At 52.6% G+C, this 26,676-nt stretch overlaps 1 protein-coding gene across 7 annotated transcripts in view; it reads right to left on the bottom strand.

Moving 5' to 3' along the window:
• The window catches only part of IQSEC1 (IQ motif and Sec7 domain ArfGEF 1), a 238,763-nt gene that overhangs the window by 36,091 nt on the left and 175,996 nt on the right, over positions 1-26,676 (bottom strand). For all 7 annotated transcript variants that reach the window (XM_058678598.1, XM_058678601.1, XM_058678599.1 and 4 more), the window contains 2 exons: positions 4,846-5,140; positions 433-1,682 (listed from right to left, as the gene is read on the bottom strand). In XM_058678598.1, coding sequence (XP_058534581.1) covers positions 433-1,682; positions 4,846-5,140 — 1,545 coding nt within the window. The remainder of the gene's footprint in view (positions 1-432; positions 1,683-4,845; positions 5,141-26,676) is intronic.

Here is a 26,676-nt window from a genome sequence, read left to right as displayed (position 1 = left end):
TCCCAGGCCTAGGGATCTGCATTAGCCCTTGTGCCTGGTTGGACATGGCTCTGGATCTCCACACACCCAGCCTGCTGTGTTCTACAGCTGGTTAGATGTGATGGACAGGACCCAAGTTCTTTTACCACAGGAAATCCCTCATTCTATGTCTGCATGGTGGTCAGTGAAATCTGCCATCCCCCATGAGAGTAGCCTTTATGAGAGACCAGATCTCCACTTCTGGGATTGTAATCTCTCCTGAAAACAGACACCATGTAGTGTCGACTCACACACACACTAGCACCTTCTGAATCTCTGAGCATGCAAAGGCACACAGAGGTGAAAGCAAACACACTCCTTGCCTGCCCTGCCAAGGCCCTGAGTTGTGACCGCTGCTGGCCCTGTGCTCCCCCTACACTGCCCTCCTTGTGGCTGCAGGGGGAGGGCACTCACTTGTTAAAGAGGTTCAGGCCGATGCGGTAGTGCCTCTTGCGGATGACATCGTTACTGAAGGCAGGCGAGTCCCAGCTGTTGCGGGTCTCCTTGTGGTATGTCTGCTTGCTGAGGGTCTGCTCCCGCAGGCTGTCCCGAGAGGAGGACTCAGAGCTGCAGTTGATGGTGTCATTGGAATTGGATGTGCTGTTGATGCTGTCATTGTCCCCGTCTGAATAGTCTGACTCAGACTTGCTCTGCCGGTTGGCAGAACCATTAATGGCTAGGTGGCTGTCTAGGGGTCTGGGGGGCCGGGGCCGCAGATCGGGCTCCTCCCGTGGAAGGACTTTAGGAGGACCACCGTGGGGGCCGTGCTTGGGGCTGCCTTGCTGTCCAACGAGGCTGCGTTCATAGACGCTCTGCCTCTTGAGCGAGCCGCGTTCTGAGCGGTCACTGAGGTCCACAGAGCTGTCACTGGGTGGCTCAATGGTGAGCAAAGGCAGGTGTTCTACCCGCAGCCGCTGCTCCTGCCGCTCCAATGAGGGCGTGCTCCGGCAGCTTGTGTCTGTGTCCACCTTGTCATCCTTATGGGCCAGGGCCCAGTAGTCCTGGGCCACACCCCCAGCCCGCAGCCGCAGGTCAGACTCAGTGCTAGACGGTCGGTCCCCGACCTGTGAGATGGGCAGAGGTGGTGACAGCTCCTCCTCATCGATGTACAAGGTCACATCACTGTAGGAAGCTGTCATCTCATCCAGTTTGTGGTGGTCCATGCTGTGCAGGGCCGGCTTAGGCTCACTGTCCCGGGCCCGCGCCACATCAGGCACGGGCGCCTCCTCAGTGTGTAGGCTGCGGCAGTTGAGGGCGTCATCAATGGACTCGGCCAGGGACTTCACCTGCCGGGAAAAGGCGTCCTCCAGCTCTGTGATGGCATCTGCAAAGTCACTGGAAGGGGCTGGGGACTTGAGTGCAGACGACTCACCAAGGTCGCCACACTCAGGGGGCACCAGGGCTGCCAGCTGGGTGCCATCGTTGGTCACCGAGACCTGCTTGCCCTCGAAGTAGGAACTGTGCACTTTCTCAGGCCCCTCGAAGGAGAACTGCATCCTCATGTTGGACAGCACGATCCGGCGCGACATGCGGTTCTCGGACATGGAGCTGCGCAGCCGCTCAAAGTTCTTGTTCATCTGGTACTGGCGGAACGCCGTCTGGATGGTGCGGGCCGCATGGCGGGTCACGAGGCGCCCCCCATACTTGCGTTCTAGCATCTCCACCTGGTGGAGGACAGAGAGAAGAATGAGGGTACCTATCGGCTCCCTAACCCCTACAGGGCTGTGACCACAGGGCACTTCTCACTGCACTGCTCACAGTGACAGCCTGTAAGTCTCCCAATGGACTTCACAGACAATGCCTCCAGGTCACGAAGCCTTGGACCCTGGCACAGCCTGTGCTGAACAGCTTCACAAACACACATAGGGTGGTAGAAGAAACTGAGGCATGCACAGGTTAGGAGACCTGCAAAAGGTCCCAGCAAGGCCCTGGGTGGTGAGGATGGTCTGCAGGCTTCAAGGCCAGGTGCCTGGCTTCCAATGTTGCCTCACTTAGCCACAGAGCCCTGAGAAAGCTTTGGAATTGCACGGCTCCTTGGTTTCCTCATCTGTAAATTGGGAACAGCACTGGGATCTCCCACATAGCACAAGTGGGAGAAAGCAAAATGGCCAGCACATACCAAGCACAGATGTAATTTGCCAAGAGACCCTCAGTTGTACCCCCCAGAATACACTCATGGTTTATAAGCACCCAAACTTCTCCCACTGAGGGGCAGAGGAGAGAGCCTGCCTGGCACCCTGGAGGGCTGTGGATCCCCTCTCCCTCTGTCAGAACCAGGGTCCACAGGATCAAAGGCAAGCCAAGACAAGAAACACGCATCTCTACCATGTCAGCATCACTCCGTCTAAATGTGCTGGCTCTGTGGGGCCACCCTAACTCAGCCACGCCCCTGAAACAGGCCAGAAGAACTTCCATACACCAAACACATCAGCTCTTCTTGGGCCTTTGGGAGGGGCAGGCAGGCCGCACAGAAAAGGGGGATTCAAAATGGCTTTTCCAAAGCCAGCGAGGCCCAGACAGCCAGGGAGGTTCTGTTTTTTTTCCCTTACCCTGAAGTTACTGAACACAATCCAAAGAGATGACTTCACTTCCACATCTGTAACCAGAAAGTTTCTGTTTCATGGGTTATGACTGGAGCTCACAAAGCCCACAGCGCTTCCAGGAAGCTGCTTCTTCCCTCCCTCTCTTTTCAGCCTGTGGTTCTGGGTCCCTCCTGCCAACCGTGGGGCAGAGGGGTCCCAGGCACCAGGACCACTAGCTCAGGCCCAGAACTCACTTTGACCCTGACCAGTAAAGACCAGACCAGTCTCCCTGAGGCCATGTGTGTGTGTGTGTGTGTGCCTGCAGGGATCAGGCTGTGGGAAGGCAGAGACACATACAGTTCCCCTCCCTCAAGGGGATATAATAACACAAGCCTGCTCTTACTCACCTCCTGAATTCATACAAGACCCAGTCTCAAAGCTTCCTAAGGCCCAGAGAAAACTCAATTAACATATACTTACCAACCAGCTACTCCAGGGATAGCATGCTCTCATCTGATGCAGCAATTGCCACTCTCCCTGGGGTGCTTCACCCCACTCCCTAGATGCCAAGGAGGAAACCAACTGGCCAGGTCACATGGTTAACAGGCAGTGGAGCTGACTCTGGCCAGAGCTCTTTCATCATGATACTTCCGAATAGTGGGGACAGGGAACTGAAAGGAATGCTCTTTGACACAGAGGAACTATCACTATCACCTCTAAGTGACTCAGGAATAGTCCCTGACATCCACCCAGGCCCCTATTCTCAGGAATGGAAAACCCCAGAAGATGCGGAGGGCCAGGGCCAGATGGAGGTATACCCGAGTTCATTCTTAGTCTCTTTCACTAAAGGGAGATTGCATCAAAGACTTTACCTCCTGGTAGAGTCAGGCATACATCCCCTGGTGACTATCCCATACAGACAGTCCTGGTCCCTCATTTGCTTTGCTTGTTGGGAAGCTTAGCAGTGTCCAATGCTCAGGGGCCTTTCTTCTTTCTGGGCCACATGATCACCTCTTCTTTACCACCTCTCCATCTCTCACAGGCACCAAGACTGTTCTTGCTATGGGACCTCTTCTTGGAACACCCTTTTTGCCAGTCTAGAGGGATGTTCTAACCTCCCCTGTCCAACGCTTGTGCCTCTCATAGCCACACGAGTTCTTTCCCCAGTCTGATAACACCTAGAATTGGTATTCCAACTGGAATTCAACTGGCTCTTGACTGCTAACTTGCCATGGTCAATCTCACACTGAGCACCAGCTCAAGAGTCAGGGCTCATCCTGTCCACTGCTGACTCCCCAGCCTACAGCACAGCATCTGGCACCTGTTTGGCAGGCAGCTAACACACATGGAAGGGGAATGTGCAGCTGCAGCCAGCCTCGTCTGCACCAGCTGTAATAATCCCCCACAGCCTCCAGTAAGTCTGCACCTTCTCCGGTTCTAACTTAGTGGTCTTGCTGCAGAGGTGTGATCTGCTCTGGGTCTGGGCATAACCGACTAGAGGAATAGAGGCTGTTCTCCTTGCCACTGGGTTGGCCTTGGGGCCATGAGCCTCATGGCAGGCAGGGGTAGTTATTTCCTATTAGGCTCTGGCTACCTGCTGGATCCCTTGTCCCAACTCACAGGTAGAAGGACAGAGAGTGAGCAGAGTCAAGGCAGGTGAAGCTGTTCAAGGCCACAGGGCAAGGCCTCAAGCAAGGTGAGGAGGGCGCTGAGCAGGGGATGCTTTGCCAGGGAGTAAGACCCACCCTGGGCAGCACTCCCACTGCTCCCTCAGGAAGCTGAGTGCCACACCAGGCCCAACTTCTACTCTTTAAAGGACAAACAGGAAGATGGGACCATACAGGACAGGCCATAGGGTAGATGCGGGCAGGAAGAAGGAGCACAGTTTCTGGAAAGAGCTCTGGGGTCGGGCCACGGCTGAGGTGTCCGCATGTGCAGGAGAAGTTTGTCTACCTCTCAATGCTAAGGAGCCATTAAGGAGACACAGGGCTGGCCGTGTGTAACCCGTGTGTCCTGGCAGTGCAGGGCTATGACACTCACACACCACTGTCCTCCACAGCCTGGCCATGAGGGAGGTGGAAACCATGAAAAGGCACAGGTGTCACTGAAGGGTAAGACAAAGGTTAGACAATCAAATTCCTTTACTGGAAAGCTCTTCATACATCTCAGCAAACCCAAGCTCCAGGGAGAGCTCTCAGTAGAGGTGGAGCAAAGGTTGAGGGGACAGTACAGCAATCCTGGAGGACACATACACACACACAGCTGACATTCCTCCCCATGTGGCTCCAGGGCCTGTGCCACCCACCTGCTTATCCTGCAAGTCTGAGGAGAGTTCATAGCTCTCAGAGAGTGACCGTGAGCGCTTGATGGCCTCCTCCTCGGCCTGCTTCCGCAGGATGGAGGTCGAGTGCTGCAGCTTGGGCCTCCTTGTGCGCTGCTGCTGCCCCGGCGGCCCCGAGTACAGCCCATAGGCTCCCACAGATGTGTGTTCGTAGTGATCTGGGCTCAGGCTGGAGCCGGGCACTAGAGGGCCCTGGTGGTAGGCCGAGGGGCTGTCCAGGGATGTGCCAGTCTCGCTGCTGGGGGCCTCGCCCTCGACACTGCAGAGGAGAGAAAAGCAAGAAGCCTCCTGTGAGCAGGAATCGCAAGCCCAGGGAACTTGGAGGGCAAGCCCACCAAACACCAGGAGCTACCCACCAGGCGGCGTCTATTCTTCTGCAAGGGTCCCACCACAAGGGCCTCCTTAAAGCCAGAGGGACCCTGGGAAGCACTCGGCCTGGCCTTCCTGAGGCTTTGCCTTATGTCTGTTCACATTCTCTGTACCAACTGTCACCCTCTTCCATCCAATCTTGTTGACCGATGGAGTTTGCTTAATGCCCATCAGTTCCCACACAAGAATGGCTGCACCCTGATACCAAAGATTCGGTATCTTGGGTGGTAGACATTCCCCAGCACCTGGAACAGACCCTGGCATGTGTAGCAGGTGCTCAGGAAAACCCCAACTGAAGGAATGCTGTCACGCTGTTGCTTACCCCCTGGATTAAATCCATCATTGATTTTTTTTTAAAATGTATCATTAATGAAAAAAAAAAAAGACTTTCCACTGCATGAATCTCTGAGTGTCCCCAAGAAGGTCAGACAATCAAGTTCCTTCATTGGAAAACCTTTCACATTTCTCAAGTGAGTCCAAGCTGGATGAGAAGTTCTAAAACAGGTGGAGTCACGTGTGGGGACCAGGCACACTGTGGGTGTTTGTCACAGCTGCAGGTGTCTCCCACATCCTCTGCTGATATCCGAACTCTCAGTGACGGCATCTGGAGCAGGGTTTCTGCAGAGGTCGCTAGGAATGGACCTAATCCAATACGCCTGGAACCCACATAGCAAGTAGAGGCTGTGACATGGAGGGAGGAGGGAGCAGGTGAGGAGCAGGAGGCAAGGAGAAACAAGCCCTTCTGGAACCCTGACCTCAGGCCTCTTGCCTGGGGAACTGTGAGGCCACAGATGCCTGTTGTTTAAGCTCCCACCAGCCTGTAGAAGATACTGTGGCAGGCCTGGAGACTAATACAGTATTGCACACACATTTTCTCAAACCAGTTTACAAAGATGGAATCATCACTCCCCAGTTTCTCCCGCCCCCACCGGCCACACACATCCTCACAGGTGAGGTAACAGCAGCTGAGTTCACACGAGTGGTATCCAGGGCAGTTAGGACACCCCAGTGTCCAACAGTCTCACTGCCTCTCATCCTCCTGACATCCCTCTTTGGGTCTCCAAGCATCAAGGAGGAACAGGGCCAGCTGGTAGGGACAGAGGGACTGGCTAACGGACTCATCCCAATTCATCGACTTGGCAGATATGTTTCATCTGTGCACACACTGGTTTCTGCTGCCCATTGCTTTTCAGCATAGAACAAGGAGGAAAGGGAGAGATTTATACAATCAGTGTCTGACATGACTTCAAGTTGCCCTGGCATGTTCCTGTAAGATCATTCAATCTTGGGCTGGAGAGACTTTAAAGCCTCTCTGGTCCCTGGGGCCTGGGCAGGGGTCTCACTGGGAAAGCACAGCATAAAGAAGGGAACACAGCACACACACACATCCTCCTGCCAGGCTGCAGGCCTTCCTCAATGGCTCCTTCTTCAGATCAACAGGAACGCCTTGTATTCAACTGTCACGGCCAACTGGTCCACCCCTGCCTGGCACCGCTTCTTTTTCTACAGCTCCCCATGGACCTAACAGCATCTACACAGAGCAGATTCCTGCTCCTCCCTTGGAAAGAAATCCAAACTGGGGGTCTAGGGAAGAAGGCCCTGGAGCAGAGTGGGCCGAGACCAGCCCACCCAAGAGGTGGGAAGACGCCTGCCTCCTGCCCCCTTGGTTGTCAGAGCTGGGCTGTGAATCTCACATTCCAGCTTCTGCAGCGTAAGGATTTCCTACCTACCAACTGGCTTGGCCTCTGAGTACAGGCAGTGGGACAGCCTGCCTTCCCACCCTACTCCCAGGAGCTAAGGTCTGATAGCAAGATATTGAAGTCCTTCCTGGGGGAAAAGCCTAGGTGGAGGGTAGGGGATAAAGCAACCTGGGCTCCCTGCCCTGCTCTGCCCTAATGTGACTGTGAACCTGAGTGGCTCAGTTCTCATTTAAAAGCCACAGTTGTCCTCTCTGGAATCCCACCTGCACCAGATGTCGTCTTCTAGGTGTCAGAGCGCACCTTCAAGGCACTCCTGATGTTAAATGAGCCACTCAGCTCCTGTCGCCTGTACCCCTTCCTGCTTCCTTTGGGCCTAGTGTGGGATTTGGGGTGGGGACTGGCATACCCTAACCTTCTCCCACCATCTGCCAAGTGCTGAGCAGTCAGAGTACACAGGAGCAGGTGACTGCCCAGGCCCAGGCTTCAGGTCCACCCCTTCATGTTACAGAGGGACGGCTAGGCTCTGTGGTAAGCCCACCTCACACTGGTGGATCCCAGAACCTTTGCACTTTTCTGTGGCACCCTCCATCCGGCCTTACCTTTGCAGCTGCCCTGTGCATCACAGGGAAGTAACCACACAGACACACACACACACACACACACACACATACACACACACACACATACATCCCCAAAGTGGACACAGCCATGTCAGGGGTCAAAGCTGTGACCCCAGCAAGAGGCTGTTGTGGAACTGAGTCATGTCCTTTAAGGGAGGCAGCTGGCTTTGCTCACCCTGGGGGAACCAAAACCTGGATCACCACACTGAGCCAGAACCCCAGAGACTGCTAGGCAATATCTCTGCAGGTCGCTGGAGTCAGAAGCCAAGGACTGGGTGTTCAGGGGCCACTTCTGAGCTGTCATGTGCTACTGTCAGGCAGTATGTGTGCATGTTGCGCGGTGAGGGTGAGCTGAGGCTGGGCCCGCCTGTGCAGGTGGGAGGTCACTGTAATTCTGTAGGTCAGGGTAGAGGAGGCTGAGGAAGAACAGTAAATGATAGAGGCTGCACAAGGCCTACACCTGCTCTCTTACGGGAAAGGCCTGGCTGCTGGCTGGCTGGCAGGCTGGTTGGGGTCATAAGGACCTGAAGTGGGAACCAGTCACCCTGGAGGGGGCTGTGGGCCAGGGGGAGGGCTACCTTTGGGGCAGGACTGGATGGAAGTGAGTGCTGGTAGGCAAGAACTTTCCTGCTAGCCCAGGATTCCTGCTTTGCAGATTCCTTGGTTCTACATTGCCCTGGGCCAGTGCCTATTTAGGAGAGGCCTGGGACTCCCCTGAGAGCATCTTCTTCAGGAAGGAATGACCTACAAGTTACTTAGAGCCTTCAAGCCAGCCTCCCGGGCACCATCACTCTAGTCCCTCCCTACCATGTGACCTGTTACTAAGTCCTGTTGTGATTAAACAGTGGCATCCCCTATAGTTATACAACGTGGCAGCCCTCTCAAACCCCAAAGAATCAAAACCAACTTCAGACCAGAAAAAGCAGGAAAGAAATAGCTAGGCCATCCAACTGTCACCACCACAGGGCTTTCAACAACAAATATGTGGCCTAAAGTCAGGCCTCATAGGAATTTCTTTGTGTAGTTTGAGAATACATGTTGAAGGCCCAGCATGATAGCCTAGCGGCTAAAGTTCTCACCTTATATGCTGGGATCCCATACAGGTGCCGGTTCTACTCCCGGCAGCCCTGCTTCCCATCCAGCTCCCTGCTTGTGGCCTGGGAAAGCAATGGAGGACAGCCCAAAGCCTTGGGACCTTGCATCTGTATAGGAGACCTGGAAGCAGCTCTGGGCTCCTGGCTTTGGATCAGCTCACCTCCGGCCATTGCGGCAACCTGGGGAGTGAATCAATGGACGGAAGATCATCTTCTCTGTCTCTCCTCTTCTCAATATATCTGAATTTCCAATAAAAATAAATAAATCTTTTTAAAAAAAGGAATCCATGTTCACCCAGAGAGCAACACTTCTTTTGATCACAACCACAAGCTACCCTATATTACACAGAAAAAGCCTTTTCTCAGGGCTGGTGCTGTGGCAGAGCAAACAAAGACGCCCCATGCAGTGTTAACATCCCATATGGGTACAGTTTGATTCCTGGCTGTTCCGTTTATGACCTAGTACCCTGCTAATGTGCCCGGGAAAGCAGCGGAAGATGGTCTGAGTCCTTAAGCTCCTGTGCCCACATGGGAGCCTGGGAAGAAGCCTCAGGCTCCAGGTTTTGATCTGGCACGGTCCTAGCCATTGTTGGCCGTTTGGGGAATGAATCAGTGGATGGAAGATTCCTTTCCTCCTATCTCCATAACTCTGCCTTTCAAATAAACACATACATCTTTTAAAAAAGCATTTTCTTAATCTGAGCTTATCTGAGTTGACAAGTGAAAGACAGAGTCATGCACTGCTTCAGACGGGGACATGTCCTTAGGCAAGTGTGGTTGATGTGTTGTTAGAGGATATTATCATTGGGTGAACATCACTGAGTGGACCTGTACAAACCCAGATGCCAGCACTGACTGCACAGCGATGTTCCAGGCCATGGACACATACACACAGTGAGAGCCACACGGCATTAGCAGGAACACCTGCCAAAGTAACAATGCAAAGCCTGCTAAACACAGACATCAGTGGGATGGTCACTGGCTACCATCACCAAGTACCATGTACTGTCCACAACAGTATGTGCTTTCACATGGATGCAGGGCCCGTGTGTTCACACCAGCCACACGGCAACGCTACAACAACGTCAGGCATCAGGAATCTCTCTGCTCCCTTTATGTCATGGGAGCACCACTGTAGCTATGGTCAATCGTTGACTGAAATACCTTTAGGCAGTGCATAACTACTTTTTTTTTAAATGAGTGAAAACATCAGGTAAGGAGGAAGAACTGTCCATGTCAGAGCAGTTGCCTCTGCCCTCCCTGTGACAGCAGGGCACATGGCCTCAGACACACATCCTGACTTTTTAAAGAGGCTCATACTGCACCACAATGCAAAGTCACCAACTCAATAATAGTTGAACTTCTGATTTTTCCATTTCACAGTGGGTTTCCTGGGGGAGTGTTAAATGCATTTTCAACTTGGGATATTTTTGACTTCACAATGGTTTCTCAGGATGTGACACCATTGTAAACCAAGGAGCACCTGTGCATGAGTCTGAAAGTGGGTCAGGGAACAGCTAGACTGAACCCTGCATCCCTCACGCCATCATTCCACCTCCAACCTCCAGAGCTCAGTTGGTTCACATCTCACCAGCCCCACTCAGCTTCCCTAGAGAAGCTTCTCCAGGAGGCACAGCTCATGGGTCAGGATCAACACAGCAGAAATAAACCCTCAGCAGAGCCTGGAACTCAAGCTCACATAGAGGAGCAGGGACAAGGTCCATGCTCCCAGTTTTGCAACATGCCCTGACAGTCTGCAGCTTCTCCCAGCACAGGAGTTGCTCCTGGTTCAGCCCTCACTCACAGAGACGCATGCTAAGGAAATAAGGTCTGCAGGCAGGGTCCAATACGACTGGGTCATGGCAGTGATGGTTCTATTCACACACATCTGCAAATAACTTGCATGCCCACCAACAGGGAGTCAATAATGATTCATCCCATATCCATTCTGAGTCAATGTCAAGATGGGGGAATACTGGGTCTGAGGGCAGCTCAAAGGAAAAACACCAGGGGATTTTCTGTTGCCTGTAAAATTAATGTGAACTGATGCCGTGATGCGGCTGAGAAGCCAGTCGCCGATGGGAATACAAGGCTAGAAGCAAAAATAGTCCCACTGTCCACTACAGCTGTGGGTTCAAAGCATAAGACGGGGTCTGGGTTCCAGAGCCCTGGGGCTAGCATGGCAGATCAGGGGTGTGTGCTCGCCCCAATTCCTCCTTAGCAGCTCATGGCAGACATTGTTAATTGATCACAGACTCTCTGCTGTGGATCTTGGGTGGTGTCTCAATCCCCTCCAACACAGCTCTCCACACAACTGATCCCAGCTGGCCCACAAGATGAACTCTGGTATTTGCCAAACCCAAACTGCAGTTGCAGGGAGAAAAACATGAGGTTTCCTACCATGAGGTAAGACTGCTAAGTTGAGAGGAAAACAGCCCCACAGGAGCCACAGCGATCCTGTCCTCAGGCCTCTGAAACAGATTCCCCCTGGAGGCAGCACTATGGCACATGGGCCCAACCTGAGAAAAGGCACTCGGAAAGCAGTGAATCCTTCTGTCACTGGAGGTGACAAGCCATGGCAGGTCAGAGTCACATCAGAGAAGTGATATAAGGGACTGTAAGCCTCAATTCTAGCATCATATCACCGGCTCAAATTTGTACCCTTGACCTGGGTGTCACGGCCTCAGAGAGGCCACATTCAGATCTCTCATTCTAATCCCACTTCCTCCCCAAGGTCCCCTTACCTACTTCCCACGTGCTCTTCCCCAGTGTGCATGCTCCATTCATCTCACTGGGAGTCTATGTAAATGTGCTGGCCTCCAGCAGACAGGAGAGGATAAAAGACCTGGGAACCCCATTGGTGCACAGGGTGGTGGTGGGGAACGGCAGAGTGGCTGGAGACAGGCTGGGGCGGGGCGGGGGGGACTTGGTACTGCTTATGAGTGCGTCCACACTAGACTCAAAGGCCACTTTCTGGGGCTTAGGCATGGCTGGCCACGGGCATACCACTGCCCTCCTTCCTCAGCTTGGGGACTCTCATAGTGACTCACTTCAGGGTAACCCAAGTTCCTCTCCCCTCTTCTACTTTCCCAAACATGCCTTCTTCGGTTGAGGCGGTTTCTGTTCCAGAGAGATGGAAAGACGCCTGAGTGGGAAAGGGAGCACACAGGGCTATGGCCAGAGGTCCCTGTGCCCCTGGACAGACACTGGGTTCGCAGAAGTCTCCTCCCTGCCCTTTCTGCCAGGTTCGGGCTGCATGGGCTCCTTGCACATTGATATGGAACTACTCATGTTACTGCTTAGCAGTGCTGTGGCTCTGGACAGAATACTTCATATCTCAGTTTCCAACCCTATAAAATGGGAATCATTAGAACAGCAATTCACAGTACTGTTTGTCAGGCTTAGCAGACTGATACAGAGCTTGCCTCAATAAAAAACACTTACTTGCAGCTGATTCTGGTTATTTGACTAAGAGGACCCAACCTGGTAACTGGGTGCTAGAGGGACACATAGGGCCAGGCCCCAAGACTAGGTCACTTACCCGTGGAGGCTACCTACTCTTGGGCTCCTGTCTTCTCAAACACCGCCTGCAGGCCAGAGACGCTGATCCCTAAGGCAGCAGGCCGGGAGTCTGTTCAGACATCCTCCACCAGCCTTCTGTGCATAACTAGAGAGCACCAGGGGACGGGCCCAACAACTGGATTCTTGACCCTGTCTCATGACCTGGACAGCGTGAAGTGCCACATCCTGACACTCACTGTGGAGTGAAGCAAAGCAGCGGGGTGGGTGGGGGTACTTGGCCCCTGAGCCACGGATGTGTCTGATTATGGCCTGGGGGATAATGAGTGACTCTTGCCTAGAACAATGTTAGTCAGAGGGGACTCTGGGTGGAGCAGCATAGGATTCACTGGTCAATGTTAACGGTGATGAAGCAGGTAGCAACAGCTAAGTGTATGTGGTTAGTCATGCTCTAGCTCTGACAGGTAACACATTCACACACTTCAACCCTGCTAGAAGCCCCTAGAGGTTAAGACCAACCAGAGATCACAGAGACGAAATCAAAACCCAGGCAATCTGGTTCTGGCAGGCAGACACTGCCCCACAGTACTGATGGGACCTCTCACAGTGTGGGACACACACACACACACGAGTGTACATGACACAGCAACCACTCTTCACCATAACACTGCCATGCACAAGATGCTATGCTGAGAGTTTAAAATACAAGGCCTGGGGACCTGGCACTGTGGCCTAGCGGCTAAAGTCCTTGCCTTGAAAGCACCAGGATCCCATATGGGCGCCAGTTCTAATCCCGGCAGCCCCGCTTCTCATCCAGCTCCCTACTTGTGGCCTGGGAAAGCAGTTGAGGACGGCCTAAAGCCTTGGGACCCTGCACCCATGTGGGAGACCTGGAGGAGATTCCTGGCTCCTGACTTCGGCACAGGTACAGCACCGGCCGTTGTAGTCACTTGGGGAGTGAATCATCGGACGGAAGATCTTCCCTTCTGTCTCTCCTCTCTGTATATCTGCCTTTCCAATAAAAATAAATAAATCTTAAAAAAACAATACAAGGTCTGGGACCCAACCACCAAGCCTGGGAGCTGAGACCACTGTCTTGTGGATGAACAACCTGGGGCTCGGTGGTGCAGAGTCCCTGAGTCAAGGTGACCCATCTAGAGCTGGAGGGGACTGGGACTTGACCCCAAGCAACATCTCTGCAGGCAGTATGCATGCTGGAGGTTGTGTGTGGCTATGAGATAAATGAGATCAATAAGCTCAGGCTGCATGTGGCCACATCACATGGGGAAGCCATCCTCTTCAGAGAGGGTCGAGCCGAGGATGGAAGAAGCTGGCAATCGGGAAAGTTTGTCTGTGGTTAAACACCCATGCCAGGAGCCTCAGGCCAGACTCTGGCAGGCTACACAAGCCAGAGCAAAACAGCTTCCTGAAATGGCTATGCCCTGCACGCCCCTGGTCCCCGTGGCTGGCCTACACTCGGCCTTCACGGTTTCCCAGTTCCAGAGAGGGAGGCCAGCCTGGACAGGCACAACTCAGTCTCAGTCTCACAAGTTCCTTGTGTGGCTTCGACCAGCCCTTTCTCTCCTCGGTGTTACTCACACCCAGAGAGGGAAAGGCCTGTAGTCTTGGTTTGCACAAGGCAAGGACCTGTGCTCACTGATAGGGCCCAGCCTTGGTTGCAAAGGACAGGCTAGGGCTGGCTGCGGGCAAGAAATGAGGGCAGGGGAAAAATCAGACGGTGTCTTTTGAGTGGTGGTAGGCATGGTGAAGCTAGAGAAGGGCAGCTGTAACCCGGGGACCCCTTGGGGGGTGGCCCTGGGACAGTGTGAGCCAGTGAGTCCACAGAACCAGAGTAGAAGCATCAAGAAGGTACTGATTTGGGAAGGGCCTGCCTCAGGTGGTGGCCAGCTGTTCAAGAGGATCTGGGGCATCAGTCATCCTGGACCAGCACGGCTTGGAGCAGGTGACCTCCCAACCCGCCCCTCAGCGTACCAAAGAGGAGTCAGCACAAACAAAGGACAGGATTCCAGCCCTGTAACAACCCCGCCATGAGGCACTTCTCTCCCTATACCCTATGGCTTGTGCTAGATGGCCGAAAACAGCTAGGATTCAAGTCCACTCCCTCTCCAGAATGTTCTTGGGCTGGCCTGGTCCCAAGGAACAGAGTACAAGAACACAAAGAAGTAGCTATCAAGGGACAAGTATGTTTCTAAAGAATGGAGGTAGAGCTGATCAGTCCATTCCTCCACAGCCCCCACCCACCATGTGCCCTCTGGTCTCAGGGAAAAGCAGGGAGCAGCATCCCCATGGATGCCTAGAGCTTCAAGGCCTGTACTACAGTCAGGAAGTGGTCCTTGGGAAGGACAAATGCCTGGCTGGCAAGTGAAAGGGCTGGTGGACCCCAGGAGTCCTTCCTAGCAAGGAAGAGGATGGGGAGCTCCTAAAACGAGGTCCAGCAATGCCTGCAGGAAGGGTTGGGATCCACATGATCTTCAAGAGAGATGCAGATCAGGATGGGGTTCAGTACCAGCATCCCCAGTGGAAACTGAGCAACAATGGGCAAAAAAGACGCAGGATGTGCTTCCAGACAATTCATGCATGAGTTGCAGTACTGAGTCCTGCGCTCTGAGCCACCAGACATTGCCAAGGCCTGGGATGAGGTCAGGGGAAGAAAAACCCCTGCATGAAAAGAAAAGATTTAGAAGTTGAGTCTATGTGACATACCCAGACACGACACCCTCCTAAACCGAATCTAGTATGACTTTGGGCAGATTAATTTGGATTACCATACCCCAAACTAGGCAGGTAGGTCTTTCCAGACAACCAGAAATCATCACAAAACTGCCAGGGGCAGGGGCAGGAGGGTTTCTGCTTTTACCCAGTCCCCGGAGGGTTGCATTAATGACAATATATAGCAAAGCAATCCAATAGGGCAAACAGTCCCCTGCCCAGGCACCACCCTGGTGACAGCCAGGAGACATCTTCAAAGCAAGCCAAAACTGTACTCCTCCCACCAAACCAGGTCCTCCCCACTGCACATAATGGCTTGATGTTCTTGGCTGCTCCCTGAGAACTGCCCCTGGCAACTCTCACTCCAGATTTCCCACCTGTCAGAAAATCAGCTGCTTCCCAATCTTCCCTGCCACCAGACTAGCCTGCACCAACCTTGCCTCTACCTGGCATCACTGCAACAGCCTCTCCAGAGAGCTTCACTGGCCTCCCCACACTCACCCTTTGAAATACAGCAGCTGGGTCCTCTTCAAACACACCACTCCTCTGCTCCCACTTTGTCTGGTGGGACTCAGCAGTGGAGAGGAGACCCAGGGCACCACCAGAACAAAAAGGCCATGTGGGCAGGGACTGAGCTATACCTTGGCCAAGGCATATCCTCTGGGGAGGTTAGTTGGCAGTGCCATCAGGTAACTGAGGTATGTGATGGGCACCCCGGGGGGTCAAGGTGGAGTCCCTCTGGTCCTAGGCCTAGTAACATGGGCTTCTGCTCTCTCCCCTCCAATCCTCCTGCCTCAGTGGCCACAGACAGACTTCTTGGATGCTTCCTCCACTTCCTTTTCTTCTCCCAACTCTAAGCTGGGAACAGCCTGTAACTTTCCAGAGCCAGCAACCACTGCCTGTATGGGGAGACACTGTGGCTGGCCGTGGCTTCTCCCTACAATTGCCCCATCACTTCCAGAGGCTCAGGGGTCAAGGTCGGTCCTGAGGACTTCCCACTGGCCTCAGGCCTGTCCTGCTGAGGCCCGATAAGGGCCTGGCCCAACTCCGCCTCAGGCTGCAGCATTATCTTTAATTACCCAGCACCCAGACTTCCAGAAGTAGCTTTTATATACAGAGAAAAATATAGGACTTTAAACAATGGACTTTTCAAAATGGGAGGTTATTTTTAGAGCTTTGCTTACTGAACCAACATCAGCATTTTGCCGACTGTCAGCTGCTGCTACTGGGGAGATGGGCAGGCAGCTGGGGAGCTGCGGGCAACAGCCAGGAGCAGCATAGTCCTCTAGAGCCCCTTGGATGCACTGGGAAAGATGTGACTTCTCAGGATATCCCAAACTGGTGGGCGGCACAGTGGTGAGGGTCGCCCATGTTTCCTGCCGGCTGACTCCAAGAGCTCCACATGGCTTGTATGAGCACTTCCCATCCCAATGTCAGATGACATAAGCAGACTCTGGACTAGAATTCAACACCCAAGTTCTTATCCCAAATTCTCTGGGCCTCAGTTTCCCCCCGCATGGCAGGGGTGGGACTGCCACCTAGTGACATCATGGTAGATGATGCCTCTGTGGGCCCAGCTGATGCTTGTGCTAAGCCTAACAGAGGGGCAATGACTTCAGGATGGCCTGGAGGTGAGCAGATGGGCTTGTTCTCATCCATGCATAGCCAGAGAGAAGGAAGAAAGGTCCCCAGGACATGTGAGGTCATGCCCAAGCAGCCAGGTCCTTATCCAGTACCACTCACAATTTTTCTAAGGACAGTTGTTCTGGCTGCAGGACAGGATGCATAGAGAGAACGCCCGCAGAAGCTGGAATGGGCCCTCATGGACCATCCCACCCCAACTGTGAGTCAGACCCATTCCAACATCCCAGAGCACCAGAAGGCATCCCCAAGAACCTGGGATTAGACCTACCCCTTCTCTACACCATTTCTAAGGCCCCCATCTGAAAGAGCACAAGGGTTTTGGCTGCATGTCAACTTCAGGCTGAACAAGAACAAGGCCAACGTGGGGAAAGCGATCACCCTTGGTAGCCAAGAAGGCAAAAGCTGTCTTTATCTCCCCAACCCACGCCATACAAGACATCAACCTCTTAGGTGTCCTCTCAGCACTGCCCACGGTCGGACTTGAATGTGTAAGTGTTTCTCCCCAAGAGTAAAATCAACTTGAGCAGAGCAGAAGCACCTGTTTCCCCACTAAAGGAGCCCTGATGCCAGAAGTTGGGCTGGGCACACAGCACACACTCAGTCAGGAGCTGGTGAATGTACGAGGCGGGACAAAAGACCCTGGAGAACCCTGCACAGCAGATGCCAACACTCCTAGCACAGAGATGCTGGGATTTGATGCCAGGGAGCCAGGAGCCAAAGTCAGAGTGGGTAAGAAAGCCTCCCTGGGCCTAAGGCACACTGGCTCTCTTCCCATGTTTCCATAACTCTCCTAGTTACAGTTGGGACCACCCCAGTCTGCACAGAGGCACACAAGGTCCCAATAGCTGACATGGCACAGCCTCTGGGAGACTCCAGTCCATGCTTACTCCTTCACTCCACAGCCGGGTCAGGGGAGCATGAGTTTCCCCAATGTACACAAACATGTGCACTGCACTCAGAATACTGTCCTCCAAGGCTTGAGTCCTACCCCAACCAGGAGCTGAATGTGCCAACCTCCAGGAACACAGGAGGCTCATGTCCACATGTATACTGCTCCTACCCCTTGCCTGCCTCCCACAACCCTGGGAGGCCCCATGGTGCCGGGCTGGGCACCAGACAGGAAGTGGGAGCAGAGACTCACTGCACAGACTGGCCAATGTGTGCTTTTCCTTGGGCGAACAGCCAGCTGGCAGAGCGGAGCCCTGAGGCTTGGGGGCGGGGGAATGAAAACACCCTGCAATAGAGCCTAGTCAGGGCTCTGCCTGGAGAGGCACCACTCGGGGCGGGCATCACTATCAGCCCCATGGAGGGTCCCAACCTGCCTGAGAGTCTCACTCCACATCTTGGAGACCAGAGCAGCAAACCAGGGAAAGAGGCCCTACACAGGAGCAATGTTGGCACCCTAACACCAAGCCTGCAGCTCAGCCTGGGACAGGCAGCTTTTTCGGGGCCGATGAAAAGGCCATTATTCTGCATCTGGCAAAAGGCAAGGGTGAGGTACAACCACCTGGGACCCTGAGCCTCCCCCTTGGGCAAGCTGGCCAGGAGGCCTGATGTTCTCCAGAAGAAAGAGTCCAACAAGGGTTCACAAGGTCACACCCACACAAGCAAGCCCTGGCTCAGTGTAGTCCACACAGCATGCTTTGAAGAAAAATGTTTAAAAAAAAAAAAAAAAAAAAAAAACACTATGGGTCCGGCGGCATGGCCCAGCGGCTAAAGTCCTCGCTTTGAAAGCCCCGGGATCCCATATGGGCGCCAGTTCTAATCCTGGCAGCTCCACTTCCCATCCAGCTCCCTGCTTGTGGTCTGGAAAAGCAGGAGAGGACGGCCCAATGCATTGGGACACTGCACCCGCGTGGGAGACCCGGAAGAGGTTCCTGGTTCCCGGCTTCGGATTGGCACACCGGCCCGTTGCGGCTCACTTGGGAAGTGAATCATCAGATGGAAGATCTTCCTCTCTGTCTCTCCTTTTCTCTGTATATCTGACTTTGTAACAAAATAAATAAATCTTTAAAAAAAAACTAGAATAAATCACCAAGATGTGAACACCTAGACATTTCATATGAAAATCCAAGTTCCTGGCATCTCTAGGGTTGAGAAGGAAGAGCAATAAAGGATCTGGACATCCAGGGCCCACAGTCCCATTTAGCAACAGAATTAACAAGTGACAGCTGTACCAGTCAAGCGGCATGTATTCTGTCAGCATCACAGTCCCCACCATTCTCTGCTGCCTGCCCACACCTGGCCAGGTGCTCTCTCTTCCCTCATCTTTCTGCCAGCTATTCATTTGTGGGCATCTGTGATGGTTTACAGGACTTGTGAGGAACCAAAACTCAAAACAGCAGGACTAGGCTCTCCAGCTGAGGATTGGTTACTCCCAGCAAAGCTGAGTTAGAATGCCGAATCCCAAGAGGAAGGGTTTTCAGCAATTCCCACAGCTCTCCACAGCCAGCAGGAACACGAAGGCCTGCTGCATGGCTAAGTCTCCGGAAGGCTTCATTTTTACAAGATTCTACCAAAGTAATATCATTATGGCGCCCACAATCCACAGTGACACAGTCATCACAACCACCAAGCCTCAACCCACCAGATGTCCTCGTCCCTAAGGTTCATCAGGTTAAGATGTCATTTTAAAGTCATTGGATAACTGGTGTTTATTCCAAAACCGGACTCTCAGGAGGCCTCCTGGAGTTTAAATTCTAGCTCTGCCACCCCTGGCAGGTCTCACACCATCATGCTGGAGAAGATAGCCAGTGACCCCAAAAAGCACCTGTGGGCATGCAGGGGGAGCTCTGGGTACAGGGCAAGATGCCAGGTCTTGTTCCAGCTTCCCCTTGCTCAGGACTGAGCAACCCAGAGCAAACAGCCTCACTTCTCTGGGCATGCATTGTCATCTTTACAAAGGGCATCACTCCTGTCCTGTTTATCCGACCACAGAACGTGGGCATCAAGCAAGGACATGCTTGGCCAATGGTCAATCCCAGGAGGGGCAGTTTCTTCTCCTTGTCCTCCCCCAGAGAAGGGCTCACTGGGAGTCTGTGGGCTTGACCAGGCCACACAACTGACCACACTCAGTCCTGCTGCCCCCAGGCACCACACAACTCACACCTTCAAAGGCCTCCCTCCTTCTACTTTACTCTGGTACCTGGTGTGGTGATACAAAGTTTCCCAAATTGCCTCTGGCGCCATGATCTCATCTGCACTGGCCTCATTCTTTCTTTTTTTCTTAGCCACTTCCTACAGGATGCCCCCTGCCAGACCCTCACCCTAGTTGGGCAGGGCAGTACCCGTCGGTTTTAACTGCATCAAGACGACCAGAAGCTTCCAAGCCCTGGGCTCACTCAGAAAGATTTTTTAGCACACACATAAACACACACACACAGCCAAAAACTTAGCTGAGCCAAATTAAATACAGAGACCTCTAGTTATTTCCATACACTCAACATGGACTTGAATAAAGTGGTTCTCTACAGCAGGCTCTAGCAGCATGAGCCCAGCTGAGCCCCAGGGACACCCCAGGGGGCCCAGGGCAGAGAAGCTGGCTCTGGAAATGGTCTGGGCAGGACAAACAAGACCATGATGTAGGCCTGTTTGCCTCCTGGCCACCCTACTGGCCAGGGCCGGGGTGTGACCACTTCCAAACCCAGGATGCCTCAGTCTTTTGCGGGTTCATGGCAAAACAGAGCACTCATGCCCAGCTTCCCCCCACTATCAGCAACACCGGCCACAAGACATACTTGCTGCGAACAGGAGTCCTACACTGACATGTCATTCTCACAGACAGAACACAGCTTACAACAGCTTCACTCTGGGTGCAACAAACAGCAACCTTCTGAAGCAGCTGCTCTCATCACCTTCCAATTTGTGCAGGGATAAAGTGAGGCAAAGCCAAGTGAATTCATTTACTCCCGGCCACAAACAGAAGTGAGGGGATGACATTGACGGATGTGTGATGTGCTTCCTGTGCGTGCCTGCCTTCTGCCTACCCAACTCCACCCAGGACAGCATAGCAAGCAACAGGCTCCCCAATCTGTCTGCACTGACCTAACTGGCCCCCCATCTGCCATAGCGCCCAGCACAGAATAGGGGCACACCATCTGGGAGACAAATGAAGGTCAAGGGTAGGGAATGCTGGTCCCATCGGCCTCCTGCAACGACCACACTGGCACACAGCACCCATCCCTGAGAACTCCTAAGTACCCAGCAGACAGGAGCAGTACGACCTTGAGCAAGTGCCCTGGCCACTCTGTGCCTCCCTTTCTTAGCCATAAAGGGGAGTACTGTCCACCTCTCCAGGCTGCAGGGAAGGTCACAGGAGAACACACGGATCACCTCAGGGCCCATTGCCCAGGAAACGCATGGGGTCACTGCTGTTATGGCAATGTGGGATCCTTGGTATTTTCTGCATGCATGGATAACACGGGGACAACACAGGGATGCAGTGTGGACAGGCAAAGCAGGAAGAGGTCTAAGGGAACACGTCTAACCCAACACAGCAGCTCTGCATCGCTATGGACAGTGAGGGCCAGACTGACGAGGGTGCAGTCACGCTGCATTCAGGGGCAGAACAGGAATGCAACTTTGGTTTGTTTTTAACTAAACTCGATTGAGGGCCCTCACTGTACCAAGCATGGAGTTAGCTACCAACAGTAACAACAACCACATTCATTAATGATAGTGACTAACATTTATGGAGCACCAGCTATGGACTAGGCTCCAAACCTGGCACCGTGGAGTGGCTCAGCACTCAGGGTGAGCCTGATTGGGTCGGACAAAGATGTGGAGAGAAGCAGGGTCAGGGATGCGGTGGTAACATACCTCCTTGAACTTGCTGGGTTAGAGGTACATATTCACGGGACCTCTAGGGAGAGTGTGAGCTAGCTGCTGGAGGACATGGGCTGGGCTGGACCAGGAACAGCAACCTGGAATGGAAGAGGCTGCAAGAGGGAAAGGAGAGCGGGATGGGCAGAGGCCTGTGGCCCCTAGTGCTTAAAGGCAACGTATCCAAATCTGCCAGAGGCTAACAAGGTGAGGGGCCATCATCCTGGGGAGGGCACAGCCTGGCCCCATCACCTGACAAGGGGGTACCAAGGGCACCAGGCAGGGGTCTGTGGGGTCACTCAGCTAAGAGTCACAATCCTGCCTGAGGCAATCCCTGATCTGGTGGCCAAGAGACCGTTTCCACTGTCCCATTCCCCACAGGTCCATGGGTAACAGGGTAGAAGCAAATCCTCGTATCTTGATCCAGGAAGGCCCTATCTAATGGGGAGGAGGAGAACAGCAGGTCTGCTCCAGACCCAGGCCTCTCAAAGGGGTCGCGCATCTCTTGGTCACCAGACTCGGAAATCGGCCCATTCAGGCTTGCAGAGTTGGGCCAATGCAACCAGAGATGATTCAGGGGATGCTGTAACCCTCCCGTAGGAGTCACCCCACCAACGGAACCTTCAAGGCCAGAAACAAGGTTGACCACAAGTGTCTGATTTAAAATCAGCAACGGGCTTGGCACTGTGTCCTAGCGGCTAAAGTCCTCGCCTTGAACGCCCCGGGATCCCATATGGGCGCCGGTTCTAATCCCGGCAGCTCCACTTCCCATCCAGCTCCCTGCTTGTGGCTTGGGAAAGCAGTTGAGGACAGCCCAATGCTTTGGGACCCTGCACCTGTGTGGGAGACCCGGAAGAAGTTCCTGGCTCCTGGCTTCGGATCGGCGCGCACCGGCCCGTTGTGGCTCACTTGGGGAGTGAATCATCGGACGGAAGATCTTTGTCTCTGTCTCTCCTCCTCTGTGTATATCTGACTTTGTAATAATAAAAAAAAAAAAAATCAGCAACATCTCTGGGGTCCAGCCTGGTAGCCTAGCAGCTTAAGTTCTCACCTCATACGCTCCAGGATCCCATATGGGCACAGGTTCTAACCCTGGTGGCCCTGCTTCCCATCCAGCTCTCTGCTTGTGCCCTGGGAAAGAAGTCGAGAATGGACCAAAGCTTTGGGACCCTGCACCCATGTGGGAGACCTAAAAGTGGCTCCAGGCTCCTGGTTTTGGATTGGCTTAGCTCCAGTCATTGCAGCCACTTGGGGAGTGAATCAATGGACAGAAGATCTTCCTCTCTTGTCTCTCCTCCTCTCTGTATATCTGACTATCTAATAAAAAAAAAAAATAAATCTTTAAAAAAAATTTTAAAAATCAACAACATCTCTGAGATCTGTTCAAAATAACCTGGGTGCAATGAAACGAAATTGCACATGAAGGTCATGACACCATTCCCTCTGCTTTTGTATACATCTGAAATTTCACATTATAAAAAGTTAAAAACAACACCAAGACTCTTACCTATGTCTAGGCCCATTCTCCAGCCGATTTTGCCATTTACTAGGTGAGTAGGAAAAAGGAAACAAACCAAAAAAAAAAAAAAATCAACCGTGCACGTGTAAATTATGACTCTGAGAACAGACGCCCAGAGGGAACAGAAAATTCCCTTTGGCACAGCTGCCCCTCCCCCAGCAGCAGAGGAAAGAGCTGCTTCCCCAAACACTTCCTAATCCACACAGCCTAGTGCACAGGACTACCACGTGGGGATCAATGGTGCTGCAGGGCAGCAGAGGAAAACAGCAGTAACAGCAGTAATACTAGTGTTAACTGTAGTTAGCACCCCTGATAGGAACAACAGGCAAGGATACACACCTGTTTTGTGCCTGGCACTAGCCGAGCCTAGCTCCCTTTCCACCCATAGTTTCAAGTGAACATCACTGGCCCACATCAGGGAATTTGAAGGTGGGTTCTTAGGTCCAAAAGCTGACCTGGGTTGGCAAACTCATGTCTGAGATGCAAGGATGCTGGGCCGAGTCCCCAGGGTCCTCTACCCCCTCTGCAGAGAGGCCACATGCCTCCACATCCACCCACACATTGGGAGCCAAGGCTGCCCACACCATCTGCAGGGGGCCAGGCCCAACGGGGGTCCTGCAGGTCCCTGTCTCTCCTCCCCAGCCCACATCTTCTCACCCCGTTAACAAGTCCAAGACTTCCGACAATGTAAAGGTGGGGGATAAAGGTCCTATACCTTAGTCCCAAGAGCAACTCAATATTCTGCAATGCTTCAATATACATATCTTCATTTTCAAAAACTATTTATTTTTATTTGCAAGGGATAGTTACAGAGAAAAAGGAGAGACAGAGATTTTCCATCCACTGGCCTGTTCCCCAAATGGCCACAATGGCTGGAACCAGGCTGGGCCAAAGCCAGGAGCCAGGAGCTTCTTATCCTGCCAGCAAGTATCAGGCGCCTACTGTGTGTGCTGCCCATATCAACTCTGCCTCTACTGTCCCCATTTCACAGATGAGGAAGCAGCAGCTCTCACCCTGTGGTCGAATCCTGAGGACGAAGCCACCAGCACTCTGCTGAACCTCCAATTCAGCACAGGCCATCAGCTGAGGGCTTCAAAATACCCCAGCTCTGCTCCATTTGTCACGGGGCTGGAGAGCACCTGCCTCAACTCCACTCTCCCACCATAAAGTTTCCAGACCTCCAGGGGTCTCTCTGACAGCATAGCCTCTCTGCCCATCAAAAGAAATTTTTACTTAGCTGAGTTATAAGCCACCTTACTTTGCATCTCTTCCAATCCAAGACAAAACATCTCCCTAATACTTTTTTTTTTAAAGATTGTATTTATTCTCATTGGAAAGTCAGATATACGAAGGGGAGGAAGAGAGACAGAGAGAAAGATCTTCCATTTGCTGATTCACTCCCCCAAGTGGCTGCAACAGTATGAACTGAGCTGATCCAAAGCCAGGAGCCTGGAGCTTCTTCTGGGTCTCCCAAGCGGGTGCAAGGTCCCAAGGCCTTGGGCCACCCTTGACCGCTTTCCCAGGCCACAAGCAGGGAGCTGGATGGGAAGTGGGGCCTCTGGAACATGAACTGGCGCCCATATGGGATCCTGGCACGTGCAAGGCAGACTTTAGCTGCTAGATTACCGCGCTTGGCCATCCTTAGTGTCTTAACTGTCTACTTCATAGCAGGCTGTTTGGATGGCAGGCCATGAGCACACTCAGTTCTACAAACTTCAGTCACTTTCTATCTAGTTTGCCATCTGTCATACCAAAGGCAGCTCTCAGCCTTAACCACCATCACTCAGGCCTTCCTCTCTCTTCTAACTCTGGCCTTGTCTGTGGTCAAGCAGATAAATTACCCACTTCCATCTAGGAATATATCTCCTCCGAATGAGTAACGCAGCCCAGTTCCAGAACAGTCCAACTTCTCAGGCTTGAACTTACAACTGAAGGCCAGCATTCATCAAGTTTTCACTATGTGCTGCTTAATGGTATATCTGGATTAAAGCATTCAGTCCCCACAACTCCAGGAGATCTTGCTGTCATCCACATTTTACATGCTCAAACTGAGGCACAGAAACAGTAAGGGACAGGACCAAGAACCTTGAGGCAGGAAGGAACAGAGCCAGGTTAGGGTTCAGGTCAGTTACAGACGGTTTAGCTACAGAATCTATCCTCCTAACCAGTGCAAACATTCTCCTGCAAATGGCCTCAAGCACCACGAAGCTCACCCCCTTCTCAGAGGAAGCCTAGCCTCAGAGAGGGGACATGGTGACAAGGAGGCAGGGTCAGCTCAGGTCAGTCCTTTCTGGGAGGCCTTCTCTGGGGGCATTGGGGGACTCCTCTGAAACTTAGTAAGAACCAGAATAAATAATAACAATGATTACAACTAACATCCATTGAGTGTTTACCACATTATTCTAAGGTGCTGCTTTAAATGTCTTCCGTGCATTAATGCATTTAGTGCTTACACCACCTAGCCTCCCAACTGGACACAGAAAAGCAAACAGCATTTACTTCTGTCTTTTAAAACAGGCACTAGGGAGAAAGCATTCATGCTGGCAGACAGACTCTGACCCAGCCTGGGTACCAGATGATTTCAGGGTACCATTTTCATTTGTGCAAATGAGGAGGCCTCCGAGCCAAAGACTTCGCCAAATTTTCAGTTTATCAATAATCATTCTCCCCTCCCATTGGATCAAATGCAGTGACTGCACACATGTAGCCTCCAATGAGATCAAACCTGGACTTAGGTTTCCTCACCATGCAGGGACTGGTACCTCAGTTAGTCATGGCACAGCTGGCATTCATCCCAAGACTCTGTTCCATGCAGGCAAGAATGCAAGCACAATACTCTCAATGCTAAAAAGCACTAAGCCCCAAGGCCACTGTTTTGGAACCCAGCTAGAGTCTAAACAAGCAGCTCTTGGTATCCGTGGGGAAAATTATGAAACATCAGGACATCCCAGGGAGTTGTCACCAGCCAGCTGTGAGAAACTTTGAGGATTCTGACACTGGGGGACCCTGGACACTCATTCCATGGCATGGGAAAGATGTAAAACAAAGTTTATGCTGGTGCCTTATTTTGCCCAAGACCTTCTTTCTGGAGGAGCAGAGCCTGACTGCAAAGGGTACAAAGGACCCCAGGTCTCAGCTCCTGCACTCACTGGCCCTGACTCTGGGCAAGTCACAGATCCTTCCCTCATTGGGCAAACATGGGTAACAAGCCCACAGACTGTTTTGAGAACCAACTACTTCACAGACTTCACTAAACAGCAGCCATTGCTATTATTATTTTTGTACTGCCCTTTGAACAAAGAGGAAAAAGCAAATGCAGTCATAGTTTCCCATCTTTACAAACAAGGAGTAGACTATTGCCATGGTTCCATACTGGAGTCTTAAGTTCAGATTAAAGTGTCACCATATCAGGAAGTCACAAATCAAGGAAATAAAAGGCAAAGAACAGGTCTTTCCATCAAGGAGCTGGAAAGTCACAGCCGTGGGCCAGCAAAGTCTACAAAGACATGATATCAGAGAAAGCAGGGCTCCTGCAGGATTTTCACCAAGGGCCGCATGGGCTCGAGAAACCAGCCTCCACCCCGGAAACCAGCCAAAAAGAAAGCTGTGAGGAACCATTCCTGCAGCTTTAACTCAGCAGTAACGTCACAAAAGCGGAAAAGTGGTAATGCTGATGACAGTGACACTGCCAGCATCTGTTGGGCATGTGCGTCAGTCGCCAAAGAGGCACACCTCCCCAGGAGCTACTGTGAGCTCCACTTCATGGATGAGAAAAGCAA

Source organism: Ochotona princeps, chromosome 21 (genome assembly GCF_030435755.1).
Source record: "Ochotona princeps isolate mOchPri1 chromosome 21, mOchPri1.hap1, whole genome shotgun sequence".
Classification (NCBI taxonomy): Eukaryota; Metazoa; Chordata; class Mammalia; order Lagomorpha; family Ochotonidae; genus Ochotona; species Ochotona princeps.
Note: the sequence above shows the minus strand (reverse complement) of the source record. Positions and strands in the feature narration are given on the sequence as shown.